This window comes from Oncorhynchus keta, chromosome 32 (assembly GCF_023373465.1).
Source record: "Oncorhynchus keta strain PuntledgeMale-10-30-2019 chromosome 32, Oket_V2, whole genome shotgun sequence".
NCBI classification, from domain to species: domain Eukaryota; kingdom Metazoa; phylum Chordata; class Actinopteri; order Salmoniformes; family Salmonidae; genus Oncorhynchus; species Oncorhynchus keta.
In genome coordinates, this window is record NC_068452.1 from 10,163,303 (window position 1) to 10,181,961 (window position 18,659).

Consider the following 18,659-nt stretch of genomic DNA (forward strand, 5'->3'; position numbering starts at 1 on the left):
TCTTTCAGCTTTTATTTCTTTCATCACATTCCCAGTGGGTCAGAAGTTTACATACACTCAATTAGTATTTGGTAGCATTGCCTTTAAATTGTTTAATTTTTACTAGGATCAGGAATTGGGAAAAACTGAGTTTAAATGTATTTGGCTAAGATGTATATAAACCTCCAACTTCAACTGTAGATCCTGGAGACTGAGACAGGTCAAAACTAGACAGGAAGATCACGTCAGTAACTCAACCCACTCAAATTGAGCATAGCTGATAGAAGCCTGGCACGATGTGATTGCACCCCTCCTAGGGACGGCATAGGAGAGCACTACCAAGCCAGTGACACAGCCCACGTAATAGGGTCAGAGTGGAGAGAGGGGAGCCTGCCAGGCAGAGACAGCAATGGTGGTTTGTTACTCCAGTGCCTTGCCATTCCCCTTCACACCCCTGGTCAAGACTAAACTCAATCGTAAGACCTACTGAAGCGACGAGTCTTCAGTAAAGGCTTAAAGGTCAAGACATGGCCATTCCATAAAAATTGGGGAAAGCCCTGCCGCCAGATGTTTGCTTAGAAAATCTAGGAACAATAAGGAGGCATGAGTCTTGTGACCATAGGTATGTACTGTATGGCAGCACCAAATTAGAGAGATAGGTAGGAGCAAGTCCATGTAAGGCTTTGTAAGTTAGCAGTAAAACCTTGAAATCAGCCTTAGCCCTGACAGGTAGCCAGTGTAGAGTAATATGATAAAATGTTGGGCTCCAGTCAAACTTTTATCAACCCTATTTATCACTAGCTAAAGTTTATTTTGTGCTTTATCCGGGTAACCAGAGGGTAGAACATTGCAGTATTCTAGTCTTGAAGTGACAAAAGCATGGATTCGTTTTTCTGCATCATTTTTTGGACAAAAAGTTTGGATGTAAAAAATGACGACGTTGGAAAAATGCTGCTCATGAAACATTTTGTATATGTCCGTCAAAAAAGAGAAAGGGGTCCAGAGGAACGACGAGGTCCTTCACAGCAGTGGAGGCTGCTGAGGGGAGGACGACTCATAATAATGTCTGGAACAAAGCAAATTGAATGCTATCAAACACATGCAAACCATTCCACCCATTCCGCTCCAACCATTACCATTGCCTGTCATCCTCAATTAAGGTACCACCAACCTCCTCCTCTCTCTGTACTTTGCTCCATTCATCTTTCCCTCAATCCTGACTAGTCTCCCAGTCCCTGCCGCTGAAAATCATCACCACAGCCTGATGCTGCCACCACCATGCTTCACTGTAGGGATGTGGCCAGGTTTCCTCCAGACGTGACACAAGAGTTCAATCTTGGTCTCATCAGACCAGAGAATCTTGTTTCTCATGGTCTGAGAGTCTTTTAGGTGTATTTTGGCAAACTCCAAGCGGCTGTCATGTGCCTTTTACTGAGGACTGGTTTGCGTCTGGCCACTTTATCATAAAAGTCTGATTGGTGGAGTGCTGCAGAGATGGTTGTCCTTCTGGAAGGATCTCCCATCTCCACAGAGGAACTCTGGAGCTCTTTCAGAGTGACCATTGGGTTCTTGGTCACCTCACTGACCAAGGCCCTTCTCCCCCGATTGCTCAGTTTGGCCGGGCGTACAGCTCTAGGAAGAGTCTTGGTGGTTCCATACTTCTTCCTTTTAAGAATGTAAGAATGATGGAGGCCACTGTGCTCTTGGGGACTTTCAGTGCTGCAGGAATGTTTAGGTACCCTTCCCTTCCCCAGATCTACAGACAATTCCTTCGACCTCATGGCTTGGTTTTTGCTCTGACATGCACTGTCAACTGTGGGACCTTACATAGACAGGTGTGTGCCTTTCCCAATTATGTCCAATCAATCGAATTTACCACAGATGGACTCCTATCAAGTTGGTGTAACTCGGGCAGTTGTTGTTGCCATCCTGTACGTGTCCCGCAGGTGTGATGTTCGGATGTGCAGGTGTTGTTACATGTGGTCTGCCACTGCGAGGATGATCAGCTGTCCATCCTGTCTCCCTGTAGCGCTGTCTTCGGCGTTTCAGGCATTGCAATTTATTGCCCTGGCCACATCGGCAGTTCTCATGCCTCCTTGCAGCATGCCTTAAGGCACGTTCACGGAGATGAGCAGGGACCCTGGGCATCTTTCTTTTGGTGTTTTTCAGAGTCAGTAGAAAGGCCTCTTTAGTGTCCTAAGTTTTCATAACTGTGACCTTAATTGCCTATCTTCTGTAAGTTGTTAGTGTCTTAACGACCGTTCCACAGGTGCATGTTCATTAATTGTTTATGGTTCATTGAACAAGCATGGGAAACAGTGTTTAAGGGTTGCTGAGTTTACAATTGACTCAAAACTTTCCTGGACTGCAAACACAGAACAGATGTACAAAAAGGGACAACAACGACTGTATTTCATGAGGAGATTAATTAAATACCAGGTCAATAAACGAATAACAACCATATTCTACACATCCTTTGCTTAGTGTTGCCACTTTCTGTTTCCAAGCTTGGTACAATCAGCTATCCATTAAAAAAATATATATTTATACACAAAATAGTAAATCTGTTAATATCAAGAACATGGAAACGCTGTTCTTGGAGAGAGTACTAAGGGCAGGAGCGAGAATTGCCACCGACCGGACACACCCACTCAACCAGGAGTACCAGCTCATACCATCATGTCGCCGATGCATAGTCGATCTTTACAAAACCACCAGAGCCCAGAAATCATTCATTCCCACCAGTAAAAATCAATTGAATAAATAACTGCTCCCCCCCACCAGAACTGACAAACTGAATTCCGAACTGTGTCCACATGTCTGCTGTAGTTGGTTCTGATTTATGTATGTAATTATTGCACTTATTGGTGATGCTGTGCTGTTGTTTGTTGAGATGCAAGACAAATTTCCCGAAAGGGACACACCATAAAAAATGATTAAATATCTCATCAGAAAGTTCGGACCTCTTGGTGTAACAATTAAAGTTTTGGACTACTACAGTAGCAGTAACCTGGGTTTGTGTCCTGGTCGGGCTACTCCCCATATTCTCTACACTGGTGTTTGAACTGGAAGTGGGATGGTGAGGCCATCGAAACATAGGGATGGCAGTAGCATTCAGTAAGCATGTAGAGATCTTTGTACAACAACTAGTGACCTCATCGAGAGGTGTAATAGTCAAAGTCCCGAATTGGGCTTACCCTTGAATTTGCTACATTAATGTTCAAAAACAGCAGTCTTCTGGTAGCCTAATATGGATGAGTGTAAAAATGATCATAGTGGTTAATTTACATTCATCTTCATTTTATTTTTTGGTTATGGATACTGATAGATCAGTATATCTGTGCATACGTAGCAGATGGGGATCTGTGAAACTCACTTCTCAGCCTGAAAGTGTCACCCCTTGCACTATTGATATAGGCCTTTTTTGGCAGTGCAATGGGTTGTAAATAAAACAGATGTGTTCCAATGATTCCAATGAGGTGTAACTAATAGGAAATAAATAAAATAACACTTTACAAAATGCCTGTGGACACTGAAAGTCACAGTTTGCAAAATGACTTTGCATGTGTTGTTGGATAAGGGGACTTTTATTTTGAAATCCAAACGGAAGTGTTAATTTGTCGCCACCTCGTGTTTGTTTTTGGAAGAGAGGCTCATAATGGAATATGTCGGGCTTCCAATTGCCTGTAATTATTCCCGGAGCGTCCGCATCCATTTTCGGTGTCGTTCAATGGGACTGTGAAGCAATTCGCCGCTTTTTAAACTTTTGCAACAAAAAGCCCATAATGGATTTCAAATATGTTTCTGACACTTCTCAGTAGCTTACTCTCGTGAGGCTGATTGCTTGGTTTTTAGACCTCGTCACCTTGGTGGTGGAGTTGGAACGATATATTTAGCCTATTGCGTTTGGGGTATTGCCATTGGAGAAAGAGAAGACTCAAACGGAACATCAAATTGGATTGCCAGGTAAAAGACGCTGCGGCTTCATTTAATTTGTTTTCTCATATGGCCTGAAGTTAAAGACCTACATACAATATAGACTACTGTGAGGGTTCACGTGTTTAAAAATGTTGACGCAGCAATCATGCAGAATTTGATCTGGGCCTGTCACGCTCATAGGCTAGTTGAGTTTTTTTTAAATGTATTTTTATTTATTTAACTAGGCAAGTCAGTTAAGAACAAATTCGTATTTACAATGACGGCCTACCAAAACGCTTCCAGCGGGAACGGGGCTGGGATTAAACATAAATAAAATAAAATATATAGGACAAGACATCACGAGAGACAACACTACATAAAGACAACACTACATAAAGACAACACTACATAGAGACAACACTACATAGAGACAACACTACATAGAGACAACACTACATAGAGACAACAAATGCATGGCAACAACATTATTAGACACAGCACAAAGGTAGAGACAACAATACATCATACAAAGCAGCCACAACTGTCAGTAGGATTGTGTCTTTGAATGAAGAAATTGAGAACTGTCCAGTTTGAGTGTTTGCAGCTCATTTAAGTTGCTAGCTGCAGTGAACTGAAAAGACAAGCGACCCAGGGATGTGTGTGCTTTGTGTGACTGGCAGAACGGGTGTTGTATGTGGACGATGAGGGCTGCAGTAGATATATATATATATTTCTTTTTCGGGGATTTGAACTTGAAACCTTTCGGTTACTAGTCCAACGCTCTAACCACTAGGCTACCTTGCCGCTCCATGTATGTACAGTACCGTTCAAAAGTTTGCTTGTTTTTGAATTTTGTATTGTTGTTGACCATTTTAAAATAACATCAAATTGATCAGAAATACAGTGTAGACATTGTTAATGTTGTAAATGACTATTGTATCTGGAATATCTACATGGGTGTAAAGAAGCCCATTATCAACAACCATCACTCCTGTGTTCCAATGGCATGTTGTGTTAGCTAATCCAAGTGTAGCATTTTAAAAGGCTAATTGTTCATTAGAAAACCCTGTTGCAATTATGTTAGCACAGCTGAAAATTGTTGTTTTAAGGAAGCAATAAAACTGGTCTTCTTTAGACTAGTTTGTGGCTACGTGCCAAGGCAAAAATCATTGCCGCAACGTCGGAAAAATATCTGCGGTGTGTTTTTGAAGATGGTCAAACAGTCCACATGTTTAATTTTGCTCTGCAAACAAAACACGTAATTAATAGAAAAGCCAGACTACCCCATAGTAGAATAGTTTATCCATTTACCTAGTCGGCTTGTTGTTTTGTGTTCAATGCAAGGGAAATATTCCTCTCGAGGCGCATTCAATTATGAGCGCAATAGTGGGGAAAACAGCAGTTTTAATGGGTTTTGTTAAAAGCTGTCCATTACCATTTGATTTATTTCTCAATATGCGCAAACTGCACCTTTTTTTAAACTTTTGAGTTTTTAGTAGTGGTATGGTTAAGAATTTTACCGCTCCGAAATTCACCATTTGATTTATTTTACCTTTATTTAACTATGCAAGTCAGTTAAGAACAAATTCTTATTTTCAATGACGTCCTAGGTACAATGGGTTAACTGCCTGTTCGGGGGCAGAACGACAGATTTGTACCTTGGCAGCTTGGAGATTTGAACTTGCAACCTTTCGGTTACTACACTCTAACCACTAGGCTACCCTGCCGCCCCATGAGTGCATAGGGGTGAGTGGAGCTAAATATAACACGGGTCAATTGCAGAGAAATTTGATGTAAAACACCACCCTGCCTCATAACTTTTTTTGGAGTGACTTCAATTGTGATGAGACGGGTTACATTTTCAGTTGAGCAAGAGTAGTGGCAATTCTCCCTAGGCTTTGCCACCACATGTTAATGGGCAAAAAGGGGGCATGCATGTTGATGTAATTGTAATCCAAACCAACCCTCATGTAAGTTGTGATGAACTCGTACTTGTAAAGTGACAATTCTGTTACTGTGAAGTGCCCTTAACAAGCTTATTCTGCTTTGTGAAATGGTCCTTAGCGGCATAGCACTTGCTCTATTTATTGAATTGTGTTCACAACATGTTCTAGTTTTAGAAACAGTAATTTACAAAGATCTGAGGTTTCAGATATTTTCAGATTTCTATGTGGTTTATCTAGATATCTGAAATAGGTGGTTTCACCCTCCTTTTCCCTCCTTCCTTCCACGATAGGTTCCCCGGAAGATGCGGCTGTGAGCTTGCTCAGAGTGCTGATCCTGTGGGTCTTCACCTGATCGTGACCATGGGGATATGGCCGGGTGGTGTCCGGGCCTGCATTGCAGGCCAGGAGAACTGCTCTCCCAACAATGAATCCAAGGACTACTGTTACTCAGCCCGAATCCGCAGCACCGTGCTTCAGGGCCTACCCTTTGGAGGCGTCCCCACAGTCCTTGCGCTGGACTTTATGTGCTTCCTGGTGAGTCCGCCTAGATATCAGTCTTGCCCCATTCCAGTGCTGCAGGATCATTTTGCTCTCCCCCGTAGTTAATTTATTGACTATGTCACTGATTCATTGGCCAGAGATTCTACTTACCTGGGATCCCAGGTCTGTGTACAGCAATACTTCTAACCTGAAGGTCCATATTTGAGAAAATGTGTCCTAGTGACTTTATGCTAACCTACAACAATCACATAGGTATACAGTATATGTATGTGTACATATGTTACCTTTATTTAACTAGGCATGTCAGTTAAGAACAAATTCTTATTTTCAATGACAACCTAGGAACAGTGGGTTAACTGCCTGTTCAGGGGCAGAACGACAGATTTGTACCTTGTCAGCTCGGGGGTTTGAACTTGCAACCTTCCGGTTACTAATCCAATGCTCTAGCCACTAGGCTACCCTGCCACCGTGTGTGCGTGTGCGTGTGTGTTTACAGTGCCTTCTGAAAGTATTCAGACCCCTTGACATTTCCACATTTTGTTACATTACGGCCTTACTCTAAAATGGATTGTTAAAAATGATTCAGCAATCTACACACAATACCCCATAATGACAAAGTGAAAACAGGTTTTTAAAATTCTTTGCAAATGAATATATATCTAAAATATATATATTTACAGAAGTATTCAGACCCTTTGCTATGAGACTCAAATTGACAAATTGAGCTCCGGTGCATCCTGTTTCCATTGATCATCCTTGAGATGTTTCTGTAACTTGGAGTCCATCTATGGTAAATAAAATTGATTGGGCATGATTACCCAATGGTATTTCTGACAGAGCTCTGAAGTTCCTCTGTGGAGATGGGAGAATCTTCCAGAAGGGCAACCATCTCTGCAGCACTCCACCAATCAGGCCTTTATGGTAGAGTGGCCAGACGGAAGCCACTGCTCAGGAAAAGGCACATGATAGCCCGCTTTGAGTTTGACAAAAGGCACCTAAAGACTCTTGGATCATGAGAAACAAGATTCTCTGGTCTGATGAAAGCAAGATTGAACTCTTTGGCCTGAATGCCAAGCGTCCCTCCTAGAAGAAACCTGGCACCATCCCAACAGTGAAGCATGGTGGTGGCAGCATCAGGCTGTGGTGATGTTTTTCAGTGGCAGGGACTGGGAGACTAGTCAGGATCGAGGAAAAGATGAACAGAGCAACATACAGAAAGATCCTTGATGAAAACCTACTCTAGAGCGCTCAGGACCTCAGACTGGGGTAAAGGTTCTCCTTTCAACAGGACAATGACTCTAAACACACATACAATGCAGGAGTGGCTTTGGGAGTCTCAATGTCCCAGCTTGAACCTGATCGAACATCTCTGGGGAGACCTGCAAATGGTTGTGCAGCAGCGCTCCCAATCCAACCTGACCGAACTTGAGGATCTTCAGAGAAGTATGGGAGAACTCCCTAAATACAGGTGTGCCAAGCTTGTAGCTTCCGACCCAAGAAGACTAATCACTGCCAAATGTTCTTCAACAAAGTACTGAGTAAAGTGTCTGAATAATTATGTAAATGTAATGTTTCAGTTATTATTTTAGGTTAGCAAACATTTCTAAAAAACAGTTCTTGCTTTGTCATTATACTGTATTTATTCATTTTTGAATTGACTGGAAGTTAACACAGCTTGAGACACCTTGCCGTTTTGGAGACCTTGTCTTCTTGTCTCCAGCAAAAAAAAAATTCTGTCTCCAAAATGTCAAGTTGTCTCAAGCAGTGTTAACTTCCAGTCGATTCAAAAAGCAAATATAACTTTAACTTAAAAAATATAACATACATTTTATTTTACATTCAAATTCAATAATTTTATAAGTATCTCATGCCACTGACTGAATTGAATTGAATGGAATGACCCCAACCCTCATTAGTGTACTATGCACTTTATGTAGCCGTACCGGTCATATTTGTTGCGATTGTCTTTCAACATCCTGCACATTAAAACACAGTGAGATTTTGTTAAATATTCTATATATTTGTCAAAACAACTTAGTAACGTGCACAGAATTTGAAAGATATGGTTATCTGCTGAGGAAAACAAAAACCAAAAATCTAAAGTACACTTCAAAAGTTTTAAAACAAGGATTTTTTTTTTGTCCTTTAAAATCACATCAAATTGATCAGAAGTACAGTGTAGACATTAATGTTGTATATGACTGTAGCTGGAAACAGCTGATTTCATAAATAAAAAATGGAATATCTACATATGCATAAAGAGGCCTATTATCAGAAACCATCACTCCTGTATTCCAATGGCATGTTGTGTTAGCTTATCCAAGTTTATGATTTTAAAAGGCTAATTGATCATTAGAAAACCTTTTTGCAATTATGTTAGCACAGTTGAAAACTGTTCTGATTTGAAGAAGCAATACACCTGGCCTTCTTTAAACTAGTTGAGTATCTGGAGCATCAGCATTTGTGGGTTTGATGACAGGCACAAAATGGCCAGAAACAAAGCACTTTCTTCTGAAACTCATCAGTCTCTTCTTGTTCTGAGAAATGAAGGATATTCCATGTGAGAAACTGAAGATCTCGTACAACGCTGTGTACTACTCCCTTCACAGAAAAGCGCAAAATGGCCCTAACCAGAATAGAGTGGGAGGTCCCGGTGCATAACTGAGCAAGAGGACAAGTACATTAGTGTCTAGTTTGAGAAAGACCCCTCACAAGTCCTCAACTGGCAGCTTCATTAAATAATACCCGCGAACACCAGTCTCAACTCAACAGTGAAGAGGCGACACTGGGATGCTGGCCTTCTAGACAGAGTTGCAAAGAAAAATCCATATCTCAGACTGGCCAATAAATCGAAAAGATTAAGATGGGGGGAAAGAACATTGACACTGGACAGAGGAAGATTGGGGGGGAAAAGTGTTGTGGACAGACTAATTTAAGTCAATAACTGTACCTCTATGAAATAGATGTGTCCAGAATGTGTTTTCATTCCAAATGACAGGGTCACAAATTTCATAATGTGTGCCTGTGCCCTCAGATCCCTGTCTCTCACGGATTTTGTTTCTCAGGACAATGTCACGTTGATGCTCATAAAGTAGCATATAGCAGGTCCCCTTCCCAAAACAGGTTTCTGACCTCAAGAGTCTGTCTATTCCTGGTTAAATAAAATATACTAACATGGACATGATATCATAACATGATTTTCATGTCATTACTCAGTATTTGCCAGCGTAAGGAAAGTTTGAAATAAATATGCAACACTTAATCATTTTTGGAATCTGAAAACTGAGTAAAATGAGTGCTGGCCTTTTTTAAACTTTTACTTTTTTTTATCCTTTAGAATTAAGTACCAATGTTGCTTCTTTTTATTGTCATCCTCTAATCATACTACATTTACCTCATTTGAAGTGGGGTCTGAAATGATTGACACCCTTGAGAAAGATGAGCAATATAATGACTGTATAAAATACATCATTCAAATACTGAGCTATGTTGTATGCAAAAAAATGTTAAATTATATTTTATAGAATTACTCAAAGATTTTGTTTAACATTTAATGTTTTTTTTTTCCTCATGAAGGTAGGGTTGACACTCCGAAATATTCTTCAGTCTCGGACCAAAAGGCTCCTTAACAGAACAATTAATCAAATGGCCACCCGGACTATTTACATTGACACCCCCTCTCCCTTTGTTTTTACACTGCAGCTACTCCCTATTTATTATCTATGCATAGTCACATCACCCCTACCTACATGTACAAAATACCTCGACTAACCTGTACCCCCGCACACTGACTCTGTATATCGCCTCTTTATTTTTGTGCTACTTTTTTATTTTTTACTTATTTCCAGCAATGCAGTTCAAGAAAGAGTTAAGGGCTTGTAAGTAAGCATTTCACGGTAACCTGTTGTATTCGGATTGGAGCATGTGACAAATAAGATTAGATTTTAAATAAAGTAGTTACTTTTTTTGTTGTTTTGGTTGTGTTTCAGATTATTTAGTGCTCAGTAGAAATAAAAGGGAAATCATTTGTCATTTTGGAGTCACTTTTATTGTAAGTAAGAATAGAATATGTTTCTGAACACTTCTACATGAATGTGAGTAAGAAAGTTTGAGGGTCAGAGATCATAACCCCAAGACATTTTTGAAATCTTTCCAATTTTTGGAGCGTACAATATTGCTTGGTATTTGTACATGTTTTCCCGTCATTATTGTTAATCTTTATCAAGGGTGTCCATCATTTTGGAGCCCGGTAAGTGCTTACTGGTCTTAGAACATTGTTTTAGAACAGCAGTGACATTGCTATAAAATCCATTTCAACATTTGAGTGATACACATATGTTCTTGCGGCTTCACCTGAAAAACACCAATAAACATGTAAATCATAAAGCATTACTTTCCTCTGTGCTTTCAGGTGCTTCTATTTGTCTTCTCAATATTGCGGAAAGTGGCCTGGGATTATGGACGCTTGGCATTGGTGACAGACGCTGACAGGTAGGCCTAACAAATGACTGAGGTGTTACATCACACTCGCGTGAGCACACACACGCTGCCCTGGTGTAGTCCTACTGATCATTGGCTCTTGTCTGTTGAATTGTGAGAATTACTTGCCTATTATGACCGTGTGCCTTCAGTAACCCCATCACCATTCCTTCCTACCTCTTCCTTCAGGATTATTGGTTTGCAAGTCATTCAGGGAGACTTGTTTCACTGTCACTTACAGTGGGGGAAAAAGTATTTAGTCAGCCACCAATTGTGCAAGTTCTCCCACTTAAAAAGATGAGAGGCCTGTAATTTTCATCATAGGTACACTTCAACTATGACAGACACAATGAGAAAAGAAAATCCAGAAAATCACATTGTAGGATTTTTAATGAATTTATTTGCAAATTATGGTGGAAAATAAGTATTTGGTCACCTACAAACAAGCAAGATTTCTGTCTCTCACAGACCTGTAACTTCTTCTTTAAGAGGCTCCTCTGTCCTCCACTCGTTACCTGTATTAATGGCACCTGTTTGAACTGTTTATCAGTATAAAATACACCTGTCCACAACCTCAAACAGTCACACTCCAAACGCCACTATGGCCAAGACCAAAGAGCTGTCAAAGGACACCAGAAACAAAATTGTAGACCTGCACCAGGCTGGGAAGACTGAATCTGCAATAGGTAAGCAGCTTGGTTTAAAGAAATCAACTGTGGGAGCAATTATTAGGAAATGGAAGACATACAAGACCACTGATAATCTCCCTCGATCTGGGGCTCCACGCAATATCTCACCCCGTGGGGTCAAAATGATCACAAGAATGATGAGCAAAAATCCCAGAACCACACTGTAGTGAATGACCTGCAGAGAGCTGGGACTAAAGTAACAAAGCCTACCATCAGTAACACACTACACCGCAAGGGACTCAAATCCTGCAGTGCCAGACATGTCCCCCTGCTTAAGCCAGTACATGTCCAGGCCCGTCTGAAGTTTGCTAGATAGCATTTGGATGATCCAGAAGAAGATTGGGAGAATGTCATATGGTCAGATGAAACCAAAATATAACTTTTTGGTAAAAACTCAACTCGTCGTGTTTGGAGGACAAAGAATGCTGAGTTGCATCCAAAGAACACCATACCTACTGTGAAGCATGGGTGTGGAAACATCATGCTATGGGGCTGTTTTTCTGCAAAGCGACCAGGACGACAGATCTGTGTAAAGGAAAGAATGAATGGGGCCATGTATCGTGAGATTTTGAGTGGAAACCTCCTTCCATCAGCAAGGGCATTGAAGATGAAACGTGGCTGGGTCTTTCAGCATGACAATGATCCCAAACACACCGCCCGGGCAACGAAGGAGTGGCTTCGTAAGAAGCATTTCAAGGTCCTGGAGTGGCCTAGCCAGTCTCCAGATCTCAACCCCATAGAAAATCTTTGGAGGGAGTTGAAAGTCTGTGTTGCCCAGCAACAGCCCCAAAATAGCACTGCTCTAGAGGAGATCTGCATGGATGAATGGGCCAAAATACCAGCAACCGTTTGTGAAAACCTTGTGAAGACTTACAGAAAACGTTTGATCTCTGTCATTGCCAACAAAGGGTATATAACAAAGTATCGAGAAACTTTTGTTATTGACCAAATACTTATTTTCCACCATAATTTGCAAATAAATTCATAAAAAATCCTACAATGTGATTTTCTGGATTTTCTTTTCTCATTGTGTCTGTAATAGTTGAAGTGTACCTATGATGAAAATGACAGGCCTCATCTTTTTAAGTGGGAGAACTTGCACAATTGGTGGCTGACTAAATACTTTTTTTGCCCCACTGTATACACTACTCAACAGTAGAGCAACAATCCTCTTTAAGGAATCTTCTTTTCACCACTTTATTACCATAACCCCATGGGATACTTATTTATCAATTATGATTCATCTATGGTTTGGGTATGTTGGTAATAAATATGGAAAGAATTTATAACTAGTTAGCATACTTAATGTATTTTAATGCTGTATCAAATCCATCACCTTTGAATGCACATGATCTGATGCAGTGCAATTAAGATGATAAATAACAAGTTGACTAATAATATTAATGTACAAATGCCTATATGCCTACTGATTTAATTGAAGTCATAAACTTACTATAAAGTACCCCTACTTTCCTGCTATAACTCATTACACTGCGATGCAGTGACATTTTTAAAGCTGTACTGCTCAACTGGCTCCCTGTTGGCAAGCTTATTTTAAGGCTGTAATTTTGACATTACATGCTTACAAACGACTGTCAATGGAGCATCTTGCTAAGCACCCTCTATTCCGGAGCGCTTGTTAGTCAGCTGCCTTCTGGGAGCGTCTCACTGTTGGCCTTTACACTGATGGACTAGGGGGACCAACATGGTGACATGTGGTTCCTCTGAAAACTGGGCCTTATCATGGTCCCTCTGCTCATATGGTCATTATTTCCCCATCAGGCATTTCCCCATACTGAGACATACATGCACATACTGTTGAAGTCTGAAGTTTACATACACCTTAGCCAAATACATTTAAACTCAGTTTTTCATCATTCCTGACATTTAATCCTAGTAAAAATACTCTGTTTTAGGTCAGTTAGATCACCACTTTTGATCCAGACCTCCACCACTTTTTGCACCTGTTTCCTCCAGCATCTTCACAAGGTCCTACTACTTCACAAGGATCTTCACAAGGTCCTTGGCTGCTGTTCTGGGATTGATTTGCACTTTTCGCACCAATGTACGTTCCTCTCTAGGAGACCGAATGCGTCTCCTTCCTGTGTGGTATGACGGCATGGTGTTTATACTTGTGTACAATTGTTTGTTCAGATGAACGTGGTACCTTCAGGCGTTTGGAAATTGCTCCCAAGGATGAACCAGACTTGTGGAGGTCTACAATTTTTTTTTATGAGGTCTTGGCTGAATTCTTTTGATTTTACCATGATGTCAAGCAAAGAGGCAAATTCAAACACACTCTTTTTTTTTAAAATGTGTCATGCTAACATAAGCATTTCTTGGCAGTGACTTTTCTACGGTCACTCCTTAGATCAGTCTAATCTCGTGTAATTTGATCAACTACACTGCTCAAAAAAATAAAGGGAACACTTAAACAACACAATGTAACTCCAAGTCAATCACACTTCTGTGAAATCAAACTGTCCACTTAGGAAGCAACACTGATTGACAACACATTTCACATGCTGTTGTGCAAATGGAATAGACAACAGGTGGAAATTATAGGCAATTAGCAAGACACCCCCAATAAAGGAGTGGTTCTGCAGGTGGTAACCACAGACCACTTCTCAAATCCTATGCTTCCTGGATGATGTTTTAATCACTTTTGAATGCTGCCGGTGCTTTCACTCTAGTGGTAGCATGAGAAGGAGTCTACAACCCACACAAGTGGCTCAGGTAGTGCAGCTCATCCAGGATGGGACATCAATGCGAGCTGTGGCAAGAAGGTTTGCTGTGTCTGTCAGCGTAGTGTCCAGAGCATGGAGGCGCTACCAGGAGACAGGCCAGTACATCAGGAGACGTGGAGGAGGAAGTAGGAGGGCAACAACCCAGCAGCAGGACCGCTACCTCCGCCTTTGTGCAAGGAGGAGCAGGAGGAGCACTGCCAGAGCCCTGCAAAATGACCTCCAGCAGGCCAGCAAAATTGGCTGCTCAAACAAAACAGACTTGCATGGTGGGGGTCTGCTCAGCCCAACACGGTCAGAAATGCAGGATGTTTGGCATTTGTCAGAACACCAAGATTGGCAAATTCGCCACTGGCGCCCTGTGCTCTTCACAGATGAAAGCATGTTCACACTGGGCATGTGACAGAGTCTGGAGACGCCGTGGAGAACGTTCTGCTGCCTGCAACATCCTCCAGCATGACCAGTTTGGCGGTGGGTCAGTCGTGGGGTGGCATTTCTTTGGGGGTCCGCACAGCCCTCCATGTGCTCGCCAGAGGTAGCCTGACTGCCATTAGGTACCGAGATGAGATCCACAGACCCCTTGTGAGACATTTACATTTACATTTAAGTCATTTAGCAGACGCTCTTATCCAGAGCGACTTACAAATTGGTGCATTCACCTTATGACATCTAGTGGAACAGCCACTTTACAATAGTGCATCTAAATCTTTTAAGGGGGGGGGTGAGAAGGATTACTTTATCCTATCCTAGGTATTCCTTAAAGGTGTGGGGTGGCATTGGAGAGAGCGGAGGAGCAGGGTGACTTGGGAAGGTTGAACACCAGACGGGCTGGGGGAGTTGTAGGGGTTAATGGCACAGGCAGGGAGCCCAGCCCAGCGAGTCCATGACAAGTGCCTGGATTAGGACCTGCGCAGGCAGGGTAGCCTGACTGGAACCATTAGGTACCGAGATGAGATCCTCAGACCCCTTGTGAGACCACATCCTGGTGCCAGACATGCAGAGATGTGATTTGCCACCTGGTCATCAGTTCCTCCATAGCATGCAAGACAATGCTAGACCTCATGGGGACACCAGTGGTGAGAGCTGGAGTGTGGTCAGCAGTTCCTGCAAGAGGAAGGGTGGATTGATGGTTCACAGTATGGAGCCGATGGTCCATGCCTGGTGCGTTCCCAGACCTGAATGTGGCTGGAGTGTGTCAGCAGTTCCTGCAAGAGGAAGGCATTGATGCATCTGGGACATCATGAGCACATCTGGGACATCATGCTCCATCCACCAACGCCACGTTGCACCACAGACTGTCCAGGAGTTGGCGGATGCTTTAGTCCAGGCCTGGGAGGAGATCCCTCAGGAGACCATCCGGCACCTCATCAGGAGCATGCCCAGGCGTTGTAGGGAGATCATACAGGCACGTGGAGGCCACACACTCTACTGAGCCTCATTTTGACTTGTTTTAAGGACATTACATCAAAGTTGGATCAGCCTGTAGTGTAGTTTTCCACTTTAATTTTGAGTGTCACTCCAAATCCAGACCTCCATGGGTTGATACATTTGATTTCCATTGATAGTTTTTGTGTGATTTTGTTGTCAGCACATTCAACTATGTAAAGAAAAAAAGTATTTAATAAGAATATTTCATTCATTCAAATCTAGGATGTGTTATTTTAGTGTTCCCTTTATTTTTTTGAGCAGTGTACTTTGCAACTCTCTGCAGTTGCAAAGTAGCTAAAAAGTAGTAATTAGTTGCAGTTGCTAATTAGCTAAAGTTGTCTGTGATTTGATTCAAACATGCAACCTTTGGGGTAGCTTGACTTTTGCGATATACGCCCGCCCATCCCCTCCGACCAACCTTTCATATTTGGCTTAAAGGTAGACTCTGTGAAATGACATTGCCAAGAGCAGATCCGAAGATGTTGCGATAAGAGAGATGCAAGACTTTGCTCCCACACAGTAGCTGCGCATGTATGGGACCAAAACAGTGAGGGATTTTAGTCTTGCTCTTCAATGCTCTTAGGTTATTGCGGAAATTGACCCACTATGCTGTTGACTTTGTGCACCTAGGTCATATCACTGTGTCTAGGTTGAAAATAGCAGATTTTGGCACTGATAAGCGCCTAAATTGGAATACAGTGACTGTACAGTAACCATCACAACAGTAATTCTGATGGGGGATGCAGGGTTGTGTGCCAAACCAAGCAACTACAATTGTCCTTCCTCTAGTTCCTCACTGGCACAGCTAGGAGAACCCCCCCCCAAAAAAAAAAAAAAAAAAAAACTTTATAGTTGAAGACTCTTCTTTGAGTCATAAAACTTAATCGAAATGACTTAGGAACTGTGCACAATTCGGAGAGGTTTGTGGCCACAGTTAGTCCTCTCACTCAAACCCTTGTCATTGTTTTGTAATGTGTTGCACCTACCCCACATTTTCCACAAATAATATTTTGTTACTGAATGTATCCAGAGTATTTTCAGATTTAATTTCAACAAGTACAGGGAATTGTAAAATGGACTTACAATTAACACTGCAACAACAGGTGAACTACTGCTGTGTCCTCAATCATTTCCCCATAATATCCAAACTGTTCCCTTTCAATTGCTTATATATATGCTTTTCATATTTCGTCAGTAAGAAACATTTTAATTACGCCCTATCCAAATAGGCAAATTCTCACGTGTGTAAAGGGTTTTAAGTGACCATCTGTCTTTTTGTAATCGTACCAAATGTAACGTATACTAATGAGTGTCTCCGCTTTACATTTACTATGTTACGTCTTTGATGCCAGGCTGTTTTTCATTATAATGTATTAATCTAATTGAGTAAAAATCCAACTCAGAGTTGATTACTCTTTTTTTTTGTGTGACTTTAGTTAACTCTTGCAATTTTACACTTGACTGTTAATTCAAAACACAGAACTCCACCAGTGTACATTTCTCTATCAGTTTACTACTACTACTGAAGTGTAAGGGTGATGATGCCTTATTTGCAACATCTTAATGTGTCACATTATGGTAACTAGCAAAGTGATATCCAATCCCTGTTGTAATCCAACTCAAGGGAAGATATCCACAAATTTCACTCAGGACTTGCATTCAGAAAGCCTGTCCGAGCAGAAAGTTAAAAAAACATGATCGTAAACAATCAATGTACATGCAAAATGACAGATATTAAAATAAACTATAAAAAAAAAAAATCTTCCTGCAACAGAGCATGCTGGGAAATATGACAGAGGCCCCTCCCACATTTGTGGATATTCCATAGATTTAACTCCCTCTCTCTGGTTACTCTTAATTGAGTTAAAAGTACTCTGTCCCAACTAACTCCAGAGAGCGTATCACTCTGCCAGTTAAGATAACTCAAGTAGAGTTAATTTAACCCAAACTATTTTAACACTGATTTCAAGTCTCCTTGATTTACTGTGTACCAATCCTGGATGGCCCCTTTTTTAAGTACAATAATAGTTGAAGACTTATTTGGATATTTTAAAGTGACCTGGGTCTACTTATTGATATGATGTATGAGCTTTCTAAGTGCTATGTGTCTTTTGCCTTTCTGAAATAGTTCTGTCCTCCCATTCATTTAAAGGACAGAGATATGGGCAAACAGTTTCCTGCTGTAGTCCCACAACTGACTAGACAATCTCTTTTGTGCCACATACTTCCTGTTTTCTTGTCTGTCCCGCTTGCTCTCCTTCTCCCTTGTCACTCCCTACACACAAACACACACACTAGTGCTGAGTGATTCATGCTTTTTGAAGTTGGTTTCTGTTCGGTTTTCGAAAAATAGTTTGGTTAGATTTTTAAAAAAATGTAACTACCCAGAATAAAACAATTGGCTAATAAAAGCCCCATGATGGCAGTGACTGCCCATTTTACTGCCAATCAATTAATTAAATCACAAATTTACTTCCTCTCATGTGGTCTGTGTTGCCCTGTACCATCACTCATTCATATATCCTTATGTACATATTCTTTATCCCCTTACACTGTGTATAAGACAGTAGTTTTTGAATTGTTAGTTAGATTACTTGTTGGTTATTACTGCATTGTCGGAACTAGAAGCACAAGCATTTCGCTACACTCGCATTAACATCTGCTAACCATGTGTATGTGACAAATAAAATTTGATTTGATTTTGTGTGGTCTTGTTCCCCTGGTCAGTCGATGAATTGCATCAACCTATGGGCGAATTTCTGCCAGATCATAGCCAAAATAAGTTTCCCAGCTTTCCAAAAAGTTACGCTGCTGACAATATTCGAGTCGACGCCTGCGTCGGCCGTATGGTTGCATACTGCTCAGCGCTGTAGTAACTCTCCACCACCTGGCTCACGCATCAACACAGCTCGACAAGCAAACCCATTTTGGGAGGAAAAGAGAGGCAAGCACCTAATGCTATGTTAACTGCTCCT

The 18,659-nt window shown here is 41.4% G+C and overlaps 1 protein-coding gene across 5 annotated transcripts in view; it reads left to right on the forward strand.

Annotated features, from left to right (window-relative positions):
* The first annotated feature begins 3,635 nt into the window (after positions 1 to 3,635).
* Positions 3,636 to 18,659, forward strand: part of LOC118365039 (CSC1-like protein 2) — a 76,671-nt gene continuing 61,647 nt past the window's right edge. For 4 of the 5 annotated variants that reach the window (XM_052490190.1, XM_035746937.1, XM_052490193.1 and 1 more), the window contains exons 1-3: positions 3,636 to 3,945; positions 6,134 to 6,377; positions 10,756 to 10,835. In XM_052490190.1, coding sequence (XP_052346150.1) covers positions 6,204 to 6,377; positions 10,756 to 10,835 — 254 coding nt within the window. In that variant the 5' untranslated portion in view covers positions 3,636 to 3,945; positions 6,134 to 6,203. Of the gene's footprint in view, positions 3,946 to 5,460; positions 5,644 to 6,133; positions 6,378 to 10,755; positions 10,836 to 18,659 lie in introns of those variants that run through there. The other variant, XM_052490191.1, reaches the window with a different exon arrangement.